The 20,939-nt window shown below is 34.1% G+C and overlaps 1 protein-coding gene and 1 pseudogene across 8 annotated transcripts in view; both read right to left on the reverse strand.

Moving 5' to 3' along the window:
• MAP9 (microtubule associated protein 9) overlaps window positions 1-14,361 on the reverse strand; it is a 30,672-nt gene extending 16,311 nt beyond the window's left edge. For 5 of the 8 annotated variants that reach the window (XR_005655701.1, XM_039876203.1, XM_039876200.1 and 2 more), the window contains exons 1-7: window positions 14,215-14,361; window positions 13,182-13,337; window positions 12,348-12,432; window positions 11,060-11,380; window positions 6,113-6,345; window positions 2,841-2,934; window positions 620-855 (exon numbers count right to left, since the gene is read on the reverse strand). Coding sequence is in view for 7 of the 8 variants with exons in the window: in XM_039876203.1 (XP_039732137.1) it covers window positions 620-855; window positions 2,841-2,934; window positions 6,113-6,345; window positions 11,060-11,380; window positions 12,348-12,432; window positions 13,182-13,256 (1,044 nt within the window). In the remaining variant the exon portion in view is untranslated. The remainder of the gene's footprint in view (window positions 1-619; window positions 856-2,840; window positions 2,935-6,112; window positions 6,346-11,059; window positions 11,381-12,347; window positions 12,433-13,181; window positions 13,338-14,214) is intronic. The other 3 variants (XM_039876201.1, XM_039876199.1, XM_039876204.1) reach the window with 2 other exon arrangements.
• LOC120613596 (uncharacterized) lies at window positions 1,296-1,413 on the reverse strand (annotated as a pseudogene).
• Window positions 14,362-20,939: the final 6,578 nt, after the last annotated feature.

The following is a 20,939-nucleotide window of genomic DNA, read 5'->3' on the forward strand; positions in this document are numbered from 1 at the left end:
ACGGTTATCTTTCTTGGTAATAAATACACATAGCCATCAGCTAACTGCAACTATAAGAGATAAAGACTAAATACAGGAAAATAAAGACTAAAAATGCCATGCCATAAATTTTAAAAGCATAGTACTCTGGTGCAATATAGTGTAGGGACAAATAATTCTACATGCTACAAATCTGGTTCTCAAGGTAATAATAATAATGTTTCTGATAATGACCTAGTCCATCTTTTTAACAAGCAGAGATTTTAACAAACATTACTTGAAGATTTTCAGTAAAAACTTCAGAAATTGTTCCAGATGGCTGCATTTTTAAAACTTAAAGTCCTATAGAAACCTATCAACTTATGGGTATTCATTTCTGAGCTATTTAAAAGTATACTAGATCATATACTTTTGATCATTTTTAATAAAACATGGAGTTTTGCTATATTCACTGCAAACCTTCCTTGAAGTTAAAATTCTATTTAATTATATGAGAACCACATGACAATATAATATCACTATGAAAAGATGGGTTTTCCACAGGTAATTCAGAAGGTATGTAATGTGGAAGACAAAATATTTAAAAGTTGTATTTCTAGTTTTAAGCTGTAGTATAAAAGGTACAATTTTATATAAATACCTTTGCAGACTCAGTTGCACTGGCAGATATTAAGATATTCTGAGATTTCAATAGTGGTGGATCATCACTCATAATTAGTTCAGCTTTCCCCTTTTCTTCTTCAAGGTTTTCAGTAGCCACTTGACTTTCTTTCGATTTCTCAAGTGCAGTGGTAACAAAGTTTATCAGAAATGAATTCTCTTCGTTTTCATTTGATTTCAAGGAATTATGGTTTTCAGTGACTTCTTCATTCTGATCTATTTTGAGACAGAATAACAGAACTAAAACTCCCTTCTAAATTAATAAGGGAGTAACAGATTCATATGCTTTCCACTACACAAGGACTGTCTATAATCCCTTTTTCTTGAAAAATAAAATGTGAAGAAAACTATCATATTTAACTTGAATGAACTTTTTTTCCAAAGTGATCTACAAAAGAGAAAAAGGCTACCATACTACTAAAGCATTTGACATACCTAACACTTGGAAAATACATCATATTGGTAAATAGAATGGAATAACTACCTTAAACCAAAGACATACCAAAAGCACTTGTTGATGGATAAATCAAGTAAGTGAAGTGGCAATAACTGTTCTCTCGAAATGCCTGTTTCTTTTTTCTTTTTTTTAGGTGAAGCAATCCTTGTCAGTTTACAAAGACCTTGTCAGCTTACAATCCCTTATTTTTTATTTTTTATGCCTACAGCACCTGGTCTTCCTAGGTGGTCTCCCATCCAACTACTAACCAGGCGAACCCTGCTTAGCTTCAAAGATCAGACGGGATCGGGCTTGTTCAGGGTGGCATGGCTGTAGACACCTGTGTTTCTTAAGTGGAATAAGAAGCTATGTAAGTAGGAAGCACACATCTTTGCGTTACTACAGTTACTAGCAGTGCAATTACAAATATGTTTAGATGCAGAGAGAACCAAGAATTGGTGTAATTTTAGAAGAGTCTATCGCACAGAGAATAAAGCCATCTTCTAAACAGTTTTTTTCCCACTAAGCTGCAGTGTTGCCGCTGATACCAAAGGAGCACTGAAGGCAGGCCTATTACTTATCCTCTCAGTGCTTCAAGTGACAAGTACAAGCTTTGGCATGAGAGATTTCAGTTTTGCTTTTATGAAATTGCTTCTGTTATTCTCATCTACCACATTTTGGAACGCTCAGCTGAAAGAAATCAGTGCTTTCTGTGTTCATCACTAACTTTCAGTTCTACTAGGATCCACCTACTGGCCAAACCTTTATCTTCCTTGTCAAGGTCTTAACTTTACTGCTTTCATTACAGCCATTTTCTCTGGACTTATTCTGATGTATGCTAGATTTGAAATCACTTTATAATTACATTTATACATTCACATTTGGAGAGCAATTATGACTCAAAATATCATTAATGGATTCTTTAGAGCTGTTAATCAATGTATTCAGTGAAAAGAATATGGACTTTGGAGCCAAAGATTCAAATTATGGCTCCATCACTGACCTTGGTATGTTTCCCAATATCTTTGTACTTCAATTTTCCTCATCTGTAAAATGACAAAAATTATACTACATAGTAAGCACTTAATAAATGTTAATTACATATCTCAGTCCTAGAAACAGTGATGCCTTTAGCTCTCATTAAGCTACATGTCATAGAACTAAGGAAGGAAATAACGTTAACGATTTAGTCCCATTTACTACGTGCTTACTGTGGTACTGTTCTAAGTAATTTATACATATTATTAACTAATTTAATTCTCACAAACACCCGATGAGGTAGGTTACTCTTATTTTCCTCATTTCAAAGATCTATATACAGGGTAAGAGAGGTTACTCTGCTCATGCAGTTGTGTCTGGATTTCAATTCAGTTAGTCTCTCACTGGAAAAGTCCATCTAACCATTATGTTGTACTGCAGACTATTGCAAGAACACACACATCATAAGAGTTTGCATTTAGTGATCATTCTACTTGTGTCAAGAACTGGGCAAGGGGTTAAAATGCATAGCATCACTTAATTTTCACATAGCCTTATGAGATTGGTCTCATTATAACTTGGGAAAGTTGAGGCACTGAGAGTTTAAGTTCTGCATCTCAAATCACATGGTTAGTAAATGGCATAGCCGAGATTAAAACTCAGGCAAACACAAACATTGTTCCTGTATCTAAATAAAGCATCATTTCATTTTCAAATAGGTTTTGTAAAATTCTAAGCAATACAGGATTCACAAATAAAATAAGATACGATAATTTGATATAACCACCTTTTATCGATGTTTTCCCCCCAGATTCTCGTGAAAAGGAATCTTCAATACTTTCTTTAAGGGATGACAATGATAGGCTTGTTAACAATGAATCCTGTTTAAAAAAAAAAAAATTTACTATTTAAGTTCAGTTTTCAAGAGCTGTGAAAGACAATAGTGTTACTAAGACTATTTTGTAACGTGAAATCTGCTTTGCATTATTAAGAGTTTGCTGCTCAAATACTAAGAGATGGTTAAACCAATGGAGGCTGATATGCTTTACTTTCAAGCCTTGATGTCACGATCATCACAAGGGGTCAGTCACTATGGAGCTATTCTAGTTCTTTAACCGACAGCTTTACATTTGTTTTTAGCAATTTTCAAAACTCCTGCTGCTTTAAAATCAAATCTCATAAATATTTAAGGCAAAGATATGTTATCTCTTTCTCTAATTCTCTTTTCTAAGAAAGTACAAAGACAGTAGGTAAAAACCTTAGTTTCAAACAAATATTACTAGTCATTCAAATGAAAACAACTAGACAGCTACTTCCAAATATTTTAGATCAGAAAAAATACATAGATTTCATGCATTTCACTTTTCCTTTAAATTCTAAAAATTACATCTAAAATGAAATAATTATATTCGTGTGCCTAAGCATCTCTTTATCGAACACTAATGAGGATGTTATAATGTAAGTAGTTTGATTCTATTGCAAACATAATACATTTTAATTTTCTTTGCCACAGTATTTTATGGGCACAAAAAATATTACACATCGAAAGCAACAGATAGAAACCACCTGGGAAGATGGCAAAAGGGCCGAAACACTGGTGTTTACCTTGAGAGGCAAAGCTTTACCTGAGATTTGCAAGCTAGCAGCTTTTTGCCTGAGGGCATTCTTCCCTTTACAAGTAGGAGGCTGAAGATTTACTGGGCTGGCTCAAGGGGTCAAAGGATAGAGTTTAATACTGGAAGACCATTCAGTTAAGTTTGGAGAAGAGCTATAGAGGGCATGAACCTCCAAATCTGCATATAAAATTTATCCAAAACCCTTGGCTCATCTATTCATGGCATGGAGAAGACCTCAGAGGGTCCTGTAAAATCATAGCAGCCAGAAACTCAAAGAACTTAGCAGAAACTGTAGTCCATATTCATGACAATGGTAGCATGATGGATGAGGGAGTATATGGAACTATACTGTTACAAGGTTTCTATATTAAATGTGAAATAATACAGTTATCAACTCTAAGTAGATTGTGATAATTTATAGATGCATCTTGCAATCCACAGAGTAACTACTAAAAATGTAATGCAAACGGGTATGGCCAAAAATGTCTGCAATAGAATCAAAATGGAAAATTAAATACAGGATTAATTCTAAAAAACAAAAGGCAGGAAAAGAGTTATGAAGGAACAACATCAATTTTAAAACCCCATAAAATAAATAGAAAACAAATAGCAATGGAATGGCCCTAAATGTACTTATATTAAAAGTAAATGGACTAAACACTCATAAGAGGTCTAATGGAGTCATTAAAAAGCAGATTGTCAGACTTGATAAAAAAATGACATCAACCTGTTATTTTAAAAGAGTCACTTAAAGAAAAATACAGTTTGAAGGGAAAATGATAGAAAAAGCTTTACCATGCAATTACTAGTTACAAGAAAACTGAAATCTCATACAAATAAAATGCAAGACAAGAAATATTACCAGATGTAGAAACATTTCATAATGCTAAATAGGGTCAAGATATAACAATAAGTGTGTACCCTGTGTCTAATAACAAACTCATAAAATACTGGCAGAAGTAAAGGAAGTATATACAAATTCACAAACAGAACTTGAGATTTTAACAACTCTTACATGGTACTTGGTAAATCGACTAGACAAAAAAATTGGTATGAGTGGAGAAGACCTAAATGATACTACTGGCCACCCTGAACAAACTAAAATTATAGGACATTATATTTAACACCTGCAGAACACTTTTTTTTTTTTTGTAAAAAGTGTGAACACTTTTTTTTTGGAACTTCCACAAGATACACTTAGGCTGGGCCATAAAAAAAATCAGTGACTTTTTAAAAATGTGAAATCATATGAGATATTCTTTAATCACAATAAAACTAAGTAAATTACAAATTAATACAAAAGATTTAATTAAATCTAGAGAGGATCCAGATATTTGGAAATAAAGTTATTCACCACAAAATAACCAATTGATCAGAAAAGAGATCACAAGGGAAATTAGAAAATATATTTTAAAAAATGACAATGAAAGAAAAGGCATCAAAAAATTGGGTGTTGCTAAAGCAGTACATGGAAGGAAATTTATAGCTTTCAATACTTTTCTTAGAAAAGATGAAAAGCTTAAAATCGATGGACACATTTTTCAACTTAAAGGGAAGCAAATTAAACCCAAAGAAAAGAAATAATAAAGAGTGAAAATCAGTGAAATTGGAAACAAACAATAGAGGAATTTAGCAAAGCCAAATTGATTCTTTGAAAAGTTGAATAAAACTGAGCAATGCCTATTAAAATTTAACAAGAAAGACGGAAAACACAAATTATATGTTAGAAATAAAAGATGGAATGTCATGATAGCCAGGTACCATTTAGCTTTTTTCCCCTGATCCGCTGAAGCGCACTGTGGAGGAGGAACATTATTCTCACGCTTATTCCCTCTGAAATGTGAGGTGGAAGTTTGCTAATGACAGTGAAGTGAAAAGAGAGGGCACCACATGTTTCTCTCTAACGACGATACAGAGTAAACCCCCGGCGAAATCGTGAAAGATCACATTTACTTCCATTTTGGCACGTCACATAGTGCCATGAACATTCAGTAAGTAAAACCAAATGAATGAAAGGACACGAGCTATAATGTCTCTAGCCATAAATTACATAATTCAAAGATGTGTACATAAAAATATAAATTCTTACGATTAAAGATATACAATACTGCATAGATTCAAAAGGGCAACACTTTCCCCCACATTTTACTTTCTCATATTAGATGCGTATTATTATTACTGATGTGTTATAGCTTAATTTGTAGAGTTTTCTTCTCTCTTGGCAGTACACAAAATGATGCTCTCTTATAATGGATAGAGTTTTAGACTCAATGGAATATAGTATATTAAAAGAATTTAAAATTACTTTCTTATCAACTGCTGAAAAAAACATGTAACATACACACACGTGCATGTACACAAATATTTTCTCTCTCTCTCTCTTAATCAGATGCAAAGGTCTGAATTCAAGAACACGGTTTAGCAGCTCAGCAGTAGTGCTAACCTCAGGATCAAGGTTTTCAGAGAATGCTTTTTCCTCAGCTTCCAGTGGTCTGCCATTCAGCTTTGGGAGGGACGACGGTATACAATGTGCCTCTAATTCTTCATGGAGGGCAGCTTCTTTCTCTTCTTCTAGTCCATCTTTCTCCTCCCTGTGGCTCTGCTTTTTCAATATGGTCCTTGGCTTAGGTGAAGGTATAAAGGAGTTGTCTGCTTCAAGGCTGCTGCTGTTTTCTGCTGAAAAATGAAATGTTTTAAGGAGGGCGTACAAAGAAAATGACCATGGCTTCAACTACACCGCAACTGCCACCATCCTTCCCTCCTGTGACCATGCATCTTGGCTGTTGGTCTAACAGAATCCAGAGGAAGCCCACCACCCTTCTCTACACAGAACTCCAGTAAGTACAAAAATAAGTGACGGTTCATAACCAAAATTTAAAAAAATAGCTGCCATCCTGGAAGTAACTAGTATGTTTAGTTTTGTGAGAAGTTAACTCTTCTAGTTTATGAATTCTCATAACATTAAAAAGTTAAAAAAATGAAAGAAAACCATGCCCCAGTTACTGCCTCTATGAAATAAGGGAGTTCACCCATTAAACCTTTACTGAGTCTCCTAGACTTCATAATCGAGAAGACGACCCTAAAGAAATAAATTACAAGACAAAAATAAGTGTTACAAGTATAGAGATGGTTTTGGTACAGGGATAGAAGTGCTGACTCTCACTGGAGGAAAAATGAAATATATGATTTGTGAACTGTTGTTCTTCAAGTTCATGAAACTTCTCTAACAGTTATTAAAATTTCTCAGTTAATATGTCCATTTCTTCTAAGTTTAAAACAACAATCTAATGCTGCCCTGAAAACATATAAAAAAGTTTTTATAAAAACTTTTTGCCTAAATTTTACCTGTTATATTCATCTCTCCATTGTTCTACCAATGCATTCTTCTGACAAAATTTAAAAACTGGATTAATTAACATCTTCCTTCTTTTTACCTATAAATGGACTTACGAATGCTGTCCATTTATAAGATTCCACAGCCATACCAATAAGTATGTAAATGTTTCATTGCCAATTTTAGCTATGTCCTAAACTCTGGCCAAATTCCAAAATCTAAGAGTCACCCCAGATTCCTCCCTCTGTTTTCCCATATCCACTATACCCTATTGATTCCTAAATCTCTCTCTCATTTTTCTCACTTTCTACATCCTTGCTGTCAGCTCCTCACCCACTCTTTCCTAGATTACTGCCTCAGTGATATGCATAAAATAGAAATCAGACCTCATCACATTTGGATGTGATATGCATAAAATAAAAATCAGACCTCATCACTCCTCTTCAATTTAAGCAGAATATTATACAATGCCTGAAAGAAGGTGTTAAGTCAATTATTTTTTGTATCGTGGTAAGAACACTTAAAATGATACTCTTAATAAATTTTTAAGTGTACAGTTTTGTTAACTAAAGGGACAACGTTACACATCAGATCTCTAGAACTTACTCATCTTATGTAACTGAAACTCTGTCCCTGGTGAACAGCAGCTCCCCATTTCATTCTCTCCTCGGGCCCTGCAAGTGAAGTGCTACCTGAGACACAGAGACCAAATGACAGAAAAACTGGACTAAGGGTTGGAGTAACTGGGGCTGTGGCAGGACAGGAGGAGAGGAGAGAATGAGAGGCACAGGCAATCAGGGAGGGAGGGCAAAAGTAAAGAGAAAGAATCCAAGTGACGCAAAAGTCCTGAGTCTCTAAACTTAAACACACACAAAGCTAGGCCTCTAACATCCATGCTCACAATAAAGTGATAAATCCCTCTCTCCACTGCAGTGTGCTTGAGTTGGGTCATTGGCAACCAAGACTCCTGACTTCAGGTGCTATTATTTCTCCCGGTTATTGCTATTGTCGCCATCTCCTCCAGAAAGCCTTCCCTGATACTCTCAGGTACTCCCTCTCCTGTGTTTTTACTGTACATTTGTACACTGCCCCCCTAAATTGTAAAGTCTTTGCTGTGGTCTGAATGTCTGTGTCCCCTTCACCCTCCAAATTCTTATGTTGGAATCCTAACCCCAAAGGTGATGGGCATTAGGAGGCGGGGCCTCTGGGAGGTGATGAGGTCATGAGAGCAAAACCTTCAGGAATAGGATTCACGCCCTTTTTTAAAAGAGGCTTCATAGAACTCCCCTGCTCCTTCCGCCATGGAACAGTACAAACAGAAGTCTGTGACTCAGAAGAAGGTCCCTAACCTGACCATGCCGGCACTGTGAACTCAGACTTCCAGCCTTCAGGACTGTGAGATACAGGTTTCTGTTGTTTATAAGCCACCCAGTGTGTGGTATTTTGTTACGGCTGCCCAAATGGACTAAAACAGTCTTGGAGGCTTGGTCCTATCCTTTTTACATGTTGTATTCATAGTTACCATCACAGTGCTTATAACATAATTAAACATATTGTATTTGTAATAAATATGTATGCGTAAATAAAATGATGTGTTTATGAACAAATATTAAATAACTGAATGAATAATAAAAACGTTTGTAGAGTGTTTAATTTATACCAAGATAGTTCTAAGCTATCAAATATATGAACTCATTTAATTGCCTCAAACACCTAATGTTGGTTCAACTATTACACCCATTTTATAGATAAATAAAATGAGTAAAAGAAAGATCCTGTGCCCATGGTCACAAGCTCTAATTTGTGTCATTAAGCAGAAGGACTGATTTCCAAGTTTATGACTTTAGTTATTTTAATATTAGAATAAAAACAACATATTCTGTAAAAATTACTTTCTACAATTACTACCCATGTGACAGTTATTTGATAAAGTGAGTCTGGTTATTGTTCTTTTTACAAAAGACAAGCAAGAACAAAGGAAATTTTCAGTTCCTAATATTTTTATAAAACATTCATTGTTACTCAGCAATAACTCACCACATTAAAAACATTAAGTTCCAAACCGTGTAAGGAAAAAAAAGGTCTAAAAATTTAGAGAAGGGGAAAGCTAAGCTCAAGAACCACATTCTTTTCACGAATGAATCATTCAGTTATTCAGTTATATATTCAAATACTTAATGAACTCTATATGGCAGGCACTATTTCAGGACCACTAGCCTCAATTTTTTTCTTTACTCTAAAGAACCTAGAAATAATGATTTTAATATATTTTATACCAAAACTCCACTTCCAGATGTATTGCCAAGTTTTTAGAAAGGAAAAAAAAAACATTTATACATTTTCAAAATGCAATGTTTTACAAATGTAAAAGATTACCTGTTTTAGTGATTATTTTTATATTACACATCCTGAACAGCAAATGGCTAATGATTGTTTAAAAATACAGTACTGTACATTTGTGCGTAGCATTTAGAGTTCGAGTGCCATCTTGTGGTTAAAATATGATATTTCTCTATTTTAACTCATCACAGGTTAAAAAAAGTTATTAAATAGATGGATTGCTGATTATTTATCATAAAGTTATAATTACATATTCCACCTGTTTTAAACCAATTTTTAACTTCTATATGCTCACATTTTCTTACTAGCCTAATGAAAAGCTTTTAAGAATCAAGACAAATAACTATGCACATTTCTTTATTAACAGCTCCAAGAAGTTCTCTCATAAAGAAATTTGAAATTTTTTATAATTTTATGTTTTCCCTATAATACCAATGAGCAACTTGTGGAATAGACTTCGAGAAACTATTAGAAGGTTCATCAAGTTCAATTATGTTCCCTTTCACTACACTTTTTATTCTACTCAGTATACCGGGTAAGGCACATTTTAGCAAGTTAATTGCTTCATTATGCCTTGTGCTTATATTTTGTAGCATTTTAAAGTTTACGATGCATACTTCGATTTAGTCTCAAAACAATTTTGTGGGACAGACAGGAAGAGGCTCGTTTTCACTGCCTCCTCATGAGAACAGTGAGGCTTACCCTATTTGCTGAGGCCCCATATACCTAATATACAGTGGCTTTTTTTCAGTTTCCTGGACACTATTCTAGTATTCCTTGCTCTGCTCATATCCTCTCCTCTTTGGAAAGTTAATGAGAGAAAATAAGTAGTGGCTCCCTAAGACATGTCCTAAATAAAGTTCTGCGATATCTAATATGAAAAGTATGTAATATTTACCTGTACAGCATTTAATGATCATATAAAGGAAAAAGATTTTTACGAAGGTCAGCATCAACTATTTTTTTCTATAGAACCAATAAGAAAGAAAACTGGAAGAACCGAACCCTTGACCTTCCATGCCCTACGTTTCTGTGTGGTGGTCCAGGGGACCTCAGAGGGGTTGGTTTCTGCGTCACAACATCTTTGCTTCACTCTGCCTAGCTCAGTTGCAGTGTGGAGAAACTACTGTAATCCCAGATCACACCAGGGATTTACCCTCGGGAAACTGAGTTTTAGCGGATTTTCCGAAAGAATAGAGAACTGAACGGAGATCCTTCTTTCTTAAGGAAAGTCTGCAGGCTTAAACAGCAACAAAACTCTCTCCCTTCAAGTATACAAATGTCAAAAAAATATTCTGGCGAATGGTGGCATGGAAATGGCTGTTTTAAAGACCAGTCCCAATGCTGCTAATCTCTGGAGTGAGACATGAATTAGAAAAGATTCCATTGCGGTTTCATCCCTAAAAACAAAATGGAAGCTAAGAGGCCAAAGAGGCTTGACCTGGGAGCTTTGGGAATCACAGCTGTTGAAGACTGAAGATACTTCGGCCTTCTATCAGGCACCGGCGTCGATGCAAGACTGGACATAACCGCTGGAGCTCAGAATTATGGTTTTTTTCCTATGGTTCTATTCTTTTGATTTATTCCTGTAAAACCAAAAAGTTAAGTCTGACTGTTTTCTTAAATATTTACTAGCTATCATATTAAAGTATTTTGTGACTGGTTACCTTAAAATAAATTTTCAAGAAATGCAGTTAGAGTGATTTGACAAATTACCTGAAGATGTGCTTTTGATTGGAAGACTTCTGGGTTTAGGTTTCATTTTAATTTTTCCTTTTTCAATTTCCTGGTCTTCATTCTGAGATTCGGATAAAGGATTTACAATCATGTCTTCACAACCATCAGGTGCCATTTCTTTGTCGTTTTTGATGGAGGATACTGGCTCATCTTTCATCACACCACTATTTGATTTCTTGGTTTTCAAAAAAGACAGTTTTGGAGAATCCTTTTCTTCATCATCTGATATATGAAAATCATTAATTGTTTTCTTAACTGAATTTTCATCCACTGAGGTGTCAGAAAAATCACCTAAGGAAACTGAAAAATGAAAGAAAATGTCTTCAATAGTATATTTTAAAGTATTGAAGGTTACATTAACCAAAAGATTATCTTAGAGATTAAAAATAAATTTACAACCATGACAACTTAGAGTTTTTATTGACATTTATGAAGTAGAAATTTCAATTTTATTAATTTATTTAAAACACACTTATCAAGTGTGACTAGTGTGTCAAGCACTATGCTTGCTCTGAGAAAAGTTAACCAAAGAGTCCTCAAACTAACAATCAATCATGGGACACTTAGATTTTAGACTGTAAAACTTTATTTGCAAATAATTTCGTTAGATTTTACTATGAGAAGAATAGTAAAGAATGCTAACTTAACTAGATAGCAATGATTAAACTACTGCTCTGATTATTTTTACAGAAAACATTAAGAGTCATTCACTGGATACTGAAGTATAAAACACTAGATATTGAAGTATAAAACACTGAATTTCAAGTTTAGAATTCTGTATGTTTATATCTAAATTATTTTTACAGAACCAAAAGAAACCAAATTAAATCATACTAGTAATGATATATTGGGTTTTTTAAACTGAGTCCCTATTACATACAAAAAAAAAAATCTGATTTATAAAAAGCATTATAAAAGTGGTTCTGATGTGCACCAAAGTTAAGTTCTATGGACCCTAGTTATTAACTCACTGCAGGGTCTCATAGGGTTGACTTTAAAGAGAACTTGTCATCTCCAATGTCATTTACTACTGAAAGGCATCCCTTTATTGCAAATCTGTCAGTTAATTAATATTTTCTTACACACCTTCAGTAACAACCAAGGGCAATCATATAACTTCTTGAAAATTGAAAGTGGCTTTTTACTTATCTAAAACCAGTGAATTCATAGACATTATTTTAACATAAGGGATTTTTTTTTTAAAGGAATGGATTAAATAAAAGTAAGGAAGCAAAAAGAAGAAAAATGGTTTACTTTTCTCACATACCAATCTCATCACTGTCAAAGTCATCAGAGTATTCAGAACTCCTTTGTCTGGCTGAGCGAGCTGTGATTGCTTTTATTAGCTCATCCTGTAATAAAATAATTAAAATCAATTTCCACCCAAAGAATGGAGGTCTCATATTTAAAATTAATTCTTTAAACAAATAATTCTGAGTTAATAACTGCTCTCAAACTTAGGTTTCATTCACCTACAATAATCACTGAAAGCCAACTGATGCCTCAGTTTCCTGAGGCAACCAAGCTCTCAGACTCCATGCAGCACATCACAGCAAAGATTCTTCTTATGGAGCTTCCAGTTAAATGGGAGGAGACGGACCATATCAAATAACATAATTGGAGAGATTGAAATTAGACAGGATTCATTATAAACTGGCATTTCAGAAGAAACTGGTACTTTAAAAGATTTTTTGTTTCAGCAGATTACAGTAATGAATATAATCAATACTACAAATTTAGAGTTCAAAATAGTAGTGACTAGACAGAAAAAACTTAAAGGTTGTTATATTATAATAGGAAAAAACCCATAAAGCATGTATATGAAAATACCAATTCAAAGTTGCAGTTCAACTTTTAAAAGTTGATTTACTTTTAAGTTAGTAAGAACTTAGCTTTGAGGCTAGTTTGATAGTTTTAAAGACACACAGAAGAGTTTGGAAAACTATAGCCAAAACATGACCATCTGCAAAATTTCAAAAGGAATATAAGACTTATTTTAGCTTTACATAGGACTCTGCTAAAATCAGTTCAAATCCAATGTTCCTAAGATGGTGTTTACTTGTAAAATCATTCAAAATAAAAATGCTTTAAAATACTTTACCTGGAAAGTAGTTCTTTTGGTGACTTTTGGACTTTTTGTATATGCCAAAGTTGTGCTAAAAACTTCATCAGACATAATATTTGGGGCTTTTTTTTTACTCTTTACCTTTCTAAAAGGGCTAATAAATGATAGGAATAATTCAACATCTGATGGTGGCTGAAATATACAAAAAACAAATCAGACTTTTTTGCATATTTAAGAATTTCTATTACTACACTTAGTGTCCCCGCCCCAAAGTCAAACAGAAACAAGAAAAGCGTCATGTGAACACTGAGCAACATCATCACTTAAAAATGTAAACGGAGTTTTGGTAAAGAAATACCAAATTCTCATAACAAGGTTGTTTTCAATGAAATTCAAAATTAAATTATCTTACAATAGTTTTGGAATGACATGAAGGATGAGCAACTGAATAACTGCGATAGATTAATATGATAAAATGTCTCCAATTAAAATAGAAACTTTATTTTCTCCCTTCTCTTCCATTCAAAAATTATAACATTGCCTACAAAACAGATGCTTATTTAAAAGTCTACCAAGAGATATAATACCATAAAAGATATTAACTATGAGCACCAAAAAAAAAAAAAAAAAAAAAAAAAAAAAAAAAAAAAAAAAAAAAAAAAAAAATAAATAAAAGCAAAAAGAAAGAAAATGCTTGCCGCAGCCCTAGGGAAAGAAAAAGGTCATGATGATAAAACTGCAAATAGCGATTTTTTTCAAGCCATTTTTCCCTCTTACAAAAGTGTTAATAGGCTTAGATAAAACAAAACGAAGCTTCCACAATGCGCCGCGTTAAAGTCGCCGTATAAATGGTTTCTCGTGCTCGGAGCGAAGGCCCGGGCCTCGGAAGCCCGGCCGCTCGCCGCAGCGCGCGCCGGTGACCGCTCCGGGCGCGGCCAGGTGGCGCCCGCGTCCCCGCCCGCTCCGCAACGCCAGGCGAGCACCCTGCACTCGCCAGGCCCGTGCACACTAGGGTGCTGTCTCCACCCGGTTTTTCTGCGACCCCTCAAATCCCGAGTTCTGTACCCACCCCTGTCACTTTTCCGGACGGGTAAACACGACCCCAAGACGGAGCGGCTGGCCTCGGGAGGGAGTCTCTCTCCTGGGATTAGGCCCGGTGACTCTCGGAGAAAAGGCACCAGACAGAGCAAATGGGCGGGACTAAAAACGGAGGTGGGAGGCAGTTGCTAGGAAACAGCGTCTCTGAGAGGAAGTGACTTCCATACAGTCAAGTCTCTCCGGTACCCAACACCACCCAATGGCCCGACGCGTCACTGGGGCAACCACGGCGACGAAGGAAATGACATCAGCCCTCTGGGTCATGGGAGAGGGGTGCAATCTCTCGCCTGTTCTTCATTTGTTGCCCAGGAGACAAGACTGGTCCAGCTCCCACTCTCCGGCACCGAAAGCCTTGCGCTTGCGCGGGGAGTGAGAGCCTGCATCCATAGCTGCTGATGAACCAAAGCACATTCATCATTTTTCCACGGATAGGACATGAAGTACGTGAATCGAAGTAGTGAAATGACAATGGTGTGCAGACAAATGGGACAGAATAGCATGATAGTGACGCTTGCAGACTCAGGGGTCAAACTGCACGTTTGAATTCTGACGCCCCTTCATGTTTGATGCCCTGCAAGTTAATATCTTGATGCCTCAGTTTCCTCTTCTGAAAAAAAGAGGAAATAATAGGCAACTTAACACGGTGCTGTGCATATGAAATGAAATAATGCAGGTGGAATACTTGCAAGAGTGTATGGGATTGTGTTCAGGCAATATCAAATATGCTTTTTAAGCAACTGAGCCACAAAAAACCTGTCGACACAGGAGTCATCCCTGTCGACACAGCCGAAAACCCTTTCCAAGTGTTACTTGAATGTAAAATTTTCCCCTTTGTATACTCGGTGGATAATCTGGTTAAAATCAAATCAGTCAACAAAATGATCTAATAAGACAGAGGACTGTGTGCTGCTAAGTTAACCAAAATCATCATCACTTAATTAGCATAGATAATCTTTCAACGAAGGATAAAAACACTTCTTTAAATAATACTTTAAAATAACATGGATTTCTACTATTATAATTTAAAAGAAACTTAATCCTAGGTAAATTGAATCAATTTACTGCCTAGTAATTAAATCACTCCAGGTATTTTTCCCCTTATCTCTAAAATTTATTAATTTTCACTTATTTGGGAATTATTTATAAATGAATAAAATTGAGTTAAATATTTAATAAATCGATGTATTGAAAAACTAAATGTACATAACAAGAAATATGAAATTTAGTAAAAAACCTACACTTTTAACAAATATGTGCAATGCAATTTTTTGAAAATTAATCATTTTATGGCGACATTGATTAACGATATTCAATAAGTTTCAGCTGTACACTTCCTCTCTACCCTCTGATTGCAATGCAGCTTTTTAAAGATCATGTTCAGTTTATGCTACTTGTTTGAAAACCTGTTTGATCAATATTTGCTTACTTTTGATGTTTTTAAACATTTTCGAGCATCTGCATAAGAGAAAGATTTTCCATTCACCAATTACTGTTAACTTTCTGATCCATATAAATTACTGATCAGTAAATGATTCCATCATAGTACCTGAGCTTACAGCAAGAAACAGCCTCTGCATTGTCTTTATATGTGAAGTACTAATTTGCTTATGTTGAAGTATTTCAGAAACTTCTGCTGTTTATTTTTTAATCCATTTGGCTAATATAATTTTCATTTAGATAGAATTTAAGAAAATAAATAAAATTAAAATTAATGAAAAGAGCCTTTAAAAATTTTTCTTTTCTACAGAACTTATCAAACTTTTATTTCCAACTTCAATCAAAATATTAAATATCAACCTATGCCGTACAAAGCCATAGTAAACAGACAGTTAACCTAAAATGGTTAATTTCTTCACAATACCTAAAGCACAATGTCTTCCCACTATTCTCTTATCTTAAGCAGCAGAAAATTAATGTTTTATTAATATTTTCAGTTTGTTACAGTATATGTTAATGATAACATATAATACCTGAATAGTATGATTTTATCTAATGCATAATTCACAATAAATACATAATTGTTGAATGAACTCATGAATAAACAAATAACATTTTAAACTGAAAAATAATTTTTTTTTTGAAATGTACCAAAAGGTCACAGACATACATTTTTAAAAAATGAAAAGACTACAGCACATAAAATTTCTTATCTAATATTTTCTCTGTATTTTATTTTCATTTCTCTAATATATATTAGATCTCAGAAGGATTTGCCTAGCAGACAGTTTTAGAGTTTAACACATTTTTTTTTCATTTCTGAACCTTGCCTTCCCTTATTCATTCGTCAGTCAGTAAGTACACCCATATCAATAATTTTCTGGGTCAGATTTTGAGAATTCAAAGGTAAACCAGCCTAGGTCTCTTGCCTAGGGATCTTATAGACTAGAACTACCTGGGAGGCTGGGTAAACACATAATGATTATACCTTGTTATAATTTCTCCATAGGAATACAAAATGAGCAGCTCTCAAGAGAGAGCTAACAATTCTTCCTGGAGGCTCTAGAAAATTTTTACAGAGAAAGTGAATTTGAGTTGATTAATGAATTGAGGATGTAAGGAAGGATCCAAAGTACATTCGAAGCAGAGGAAATGGTGTATGAACGTGGAACTCACTCCACTGTGGGTTGAAGTGGTTGAGCACAGAGACAATGTTAGTGTTCAAACTGTACTACCTATCAGGCAAGGAGGGGAGTGAGAAGATCCATTTCCTGGCAAAGAAGCAACTGAGACGTGACTCTTCTTTGAAAATTCCCTGCCCTCATCTCAGCAGGCAAATTGTTTATGTCCTGAGATTGGCAACACAAGTTAGAGACAAAGGATCTCATACTTACGGCCAATCCTGGTTGAAACAACAAAGCACCTGCCTAGCATTTTGAGAAGTGTACTCCTCAGAGCAGATCCATTGATAAAGATTGTACTTTTATTAAACGTGTCAGAGGAGCACGAGAGAGCAGGTACCAATACTAGAGTCAACTTGAGGATGAGGACAGCAGGAACCTTATAGAAGGGAAATAGCAAAATCCTCAGGAAACACAACCATGACCAACTATACTGGTTAAAAGTGTTTATCAACATGTTATGAGTGAGGGAAAGCTGGTCACGTTTGTCAAATACACCAGTATGTTGTCTTTTTGATTGTTATGTAGAGATACATGAATTATTATACAGCTAGAGAAATATAATTCCTCATTCCTACTCAGAACTTGTCATTCGGAACAAATTATTTTTGTTATCAAAGTAATGTCCTTGGTTAAATGTCTCCTACAGATATTGTTCTAGACAAAGAAACATGACCCGGGCAGACAGTACCTCTACTACCTGCATCTTGCTAAATGACCTGTGCCTAGTATAATTCTGGGCGCTTTTCTCATATCACTTAATTCAGTCTTTCCAAAACTCTGTGAAATTGGTGCTTTTTATATCTATATTTCACAGGTAAAAAAAGGAGGTTTGGTAATATCTTGAGACACAGTTAAGTTTGAAAAAAATATTATTTTCTCCTGTGAAATATCCCAGGCTAGACAATTTTGTCATGTAAACTTTATTATGTTATTGTAGTTTTAAGAAATCTTCACTTTTAATAATGTTTCATATATGCAAAACCACATTGTTCTTATTTAAGAAGTTGATCGAATGTTTTCTTTCTTTCCCGATCTAGCGCATACTACATAAAGTACTTTCATGTGTCATTTCCATGTGAGCTCCCCCTTTCATTTACCTGTTTTGAATTGCTCCATGTCTTCCTGCTTTAAGCACCTTCTTTTAAGACAAATCTTGTTTCAGGATAGAAAAGAAAAATCGCCTATTTATATGTTTTTACGTGAAAACTTTATGAGTTTTTATGGAATTAAGATCGAGCATTGAAGAAAGCCCAGATGTCACTTAGTGGGAAGTTTCCTTGGAAAAAATCATTCATTTCAGGATTTTCCAGGAAAGGCCAGGGTCCAATGATAGTTGATTAGAATAAAACAAAATTTTCAACACTATGTACAAAAGCCAATTTTGATTTTAACGTTGCACTCATGTAAGAATATGATTCTTCTTTTTTTTCCTCCCTTGGGAAGTCTTTTCTAGGAGGGAAAGAAATCCCATGGGATATATATTAGTAACCAAGTCCCAGCAGATGGCAGCAAAGGATTTAACTTTCTAGAATATAGCAAGAATGGAATCAATATTTTTTGAGATATTTTATTTTTCTTAGAGTGATTAAAAGATATATTAAAATAAATTAATTTTTAAACAATTTCATAAAAATTTAATAATCAGGTTTTTTTACATCAGAAAGTTAGAAACTTAGTAGTTTAATGTGACAAGAAATTTTTTTTATATAAATATTTTAAAAGACTTCATATAAGCTGCTCACCAGCCAATCCAGTCCCTACTCTCTTAAACTCAGCCGCGTTTGTTAATTGTTAAGATTCTTTTCCATACTATTTTTTCTATGCGCATAAAAATGTTCACATTACATATATCCTTCTATAACTTGGTCTTATCACTTGAATATCTTTTTACATTAATCAATAGCTGAATTGTGCATCACTCTATGATTACACAATTATGTATATTTTAAAACCATTATTGATGTCCTTTTACTTGTTTCTAACTTTTATGAGCAGCCTTGAATAAGTGTTATGGCATAATTATTTATTTTGGATAAAATGCTAGGGATGGAATCAGTGAGCCAAAGTACATGTACACTAACTGTCTTTAAACGTATTGTCAAATGCCTTCCAGAAAAGTTTTTATGACATTCACTCTAATGTACATCATAAGAATAGTTTTCACCTAAATTTACTCATTAGTTATTCACTTTTGTTGTTGTACTCTTATAAGATGCAATTTTGTTTGATAAATATTGCTTATTTTATTCTGTGCAACTCTATTTATTGTCTTCTTTAAATATAATTTCATATAATTGTACAAAGTAAAAAATTAAATGTCAAATAAAAACATAAATATAAAATATTTTCTATAGTTTTTAAAAGGAAACCTTAAGGGTTAAAGTAAGGAGAAATTATTTAAATATAATGGGAAAAATATTCTTCTGTGGGTAAAAATAAACTTTTCAAATTTCCTTAATTATATAAATATTATTCCTAGCATTGGGAAGATGATATTTAACATAGTCCTCTTAAGGAAATCCATCAGGTCACAGGAACTGAAAATAACATAAATTAAAGCTCTTCATATTTAAAACAGGCAGTGATGAGTGTCAAGGTATTACTAAATATTTTATGTAACTCCAAAGGCACTACATTTGCCCAATCATGGATTCGACTTGAGGCATTTTAAATACATGCACTATAGCCAACTTAGAATAAACCGTGATAAAAACTTTCTGTTATGCAAATTTCTTAACCTTAAACTGAACTTTTGTAATTCCTAAGTAAATATATAAGGTGATTCTTTAATTTCCTGGCCTAAATTCAAATGTTGACTTTTCATTTTCTAACAGCATGTTTATGCAACCCGTAACCAACTGATTTTCTTCTATTATGGAGAAAGAATAAAGAATGTACTCTGTAAAAATCTGATGCGGACTTTCCCCCCTGTATTATATATCACAATGTCTCTTTTCCTTCTACAATTAAAGCACACAAAATTTTCCATTTAAAAAGCCAATATTATATCTGTTAGATAAGACATGTTTTCACTATTGACTGTAGTGAATCTAATTTTTTTCTGTCTTCATTACGTTCATTTTGTTTTAAATTTTGGAGTGATGTGTGTCTGGGGTCAGTAGGTGCTGGGTAAAATATTAGTGATGTATGTAAAGTTACAGATAGTACGAACTTGGTAATTTTTTTTGAGAGGGCATATATTGTAAAATCTAAATCCTTTGAAAGTTTGGACTAACATTTTTAAAAATGAAATTTCACTTTTTTAGATAGAGAATGAAGTGATGAGACCTGATTTTGCATCTGGCTTGTGAACATCACTTTTAGAATTTATATTCAAATTTGTTTTAGACAATTTTCTTTTAGACACAACAATTCAAAAACATTATGTCTCACTTAAGAGTTCTACTATCTAGTTGAAATTGTGCTACCCTTGTCAAAATGCAGTTATAATCCTGGAATGCCATCGAGGTAATCACATAACTCTTTTTCATGGATCCCTTTGATGATATTATAGGAAAACACCTATTTGAATACTTCCAATATACGTAGATGAATACATCAGCACATGAAACATGTGTTTCATTGCGGGACAGCTTTAATTATCACAATTTTATTTTTCATACTTAATCAAAATATGCTCCCCCGTTTTCTATACATTGACCTAGTTCTATTCTGCAGAATTTCAGAGAATAAATCTAATCTTCCTTTCACAGGACAAAACATCTATTTTAGAAAGATTTTGCACACTCTCCACAATTGATCATTTTCCTTTACTGTTTCCAAAGCCTATCACCATCCTGTTTGTTCTTTTCTGGACAATATAATTTGATTTTGTCTTTCAAATGTGTTGTCTGAAGGTGAACAGAGTAACCCAGATATGGTTTGGCTTGTGCAAAGGGATAATCCCTTTTTAAGGTCTGAGCACTGTTAACACAGTCTGAGACTGTTAACATTTCTCCAGGAGATGGGTTCCACTCTTAGTTCATGTAATAGACTTGTAATTAAACAAATGTGATTTTCTAGGCACCATATAATTTGTAAGTCTTTGAAACTAAATGTAGAACTTGATATCTTA

Source organism: Pteropus medius, unplaced genomic scaffold (assembly GCF_902729225.1).
Source record: "Pteropus medius unplaced genomic scaffold, Ma_sr-lr_union100, whole genome shotgun sequence".
NCBI lineage: Eukaryota > Metazoa > Chordata > Mammalia > Chiroptera > Pteropodidae > Pteropus > Pteropus medius.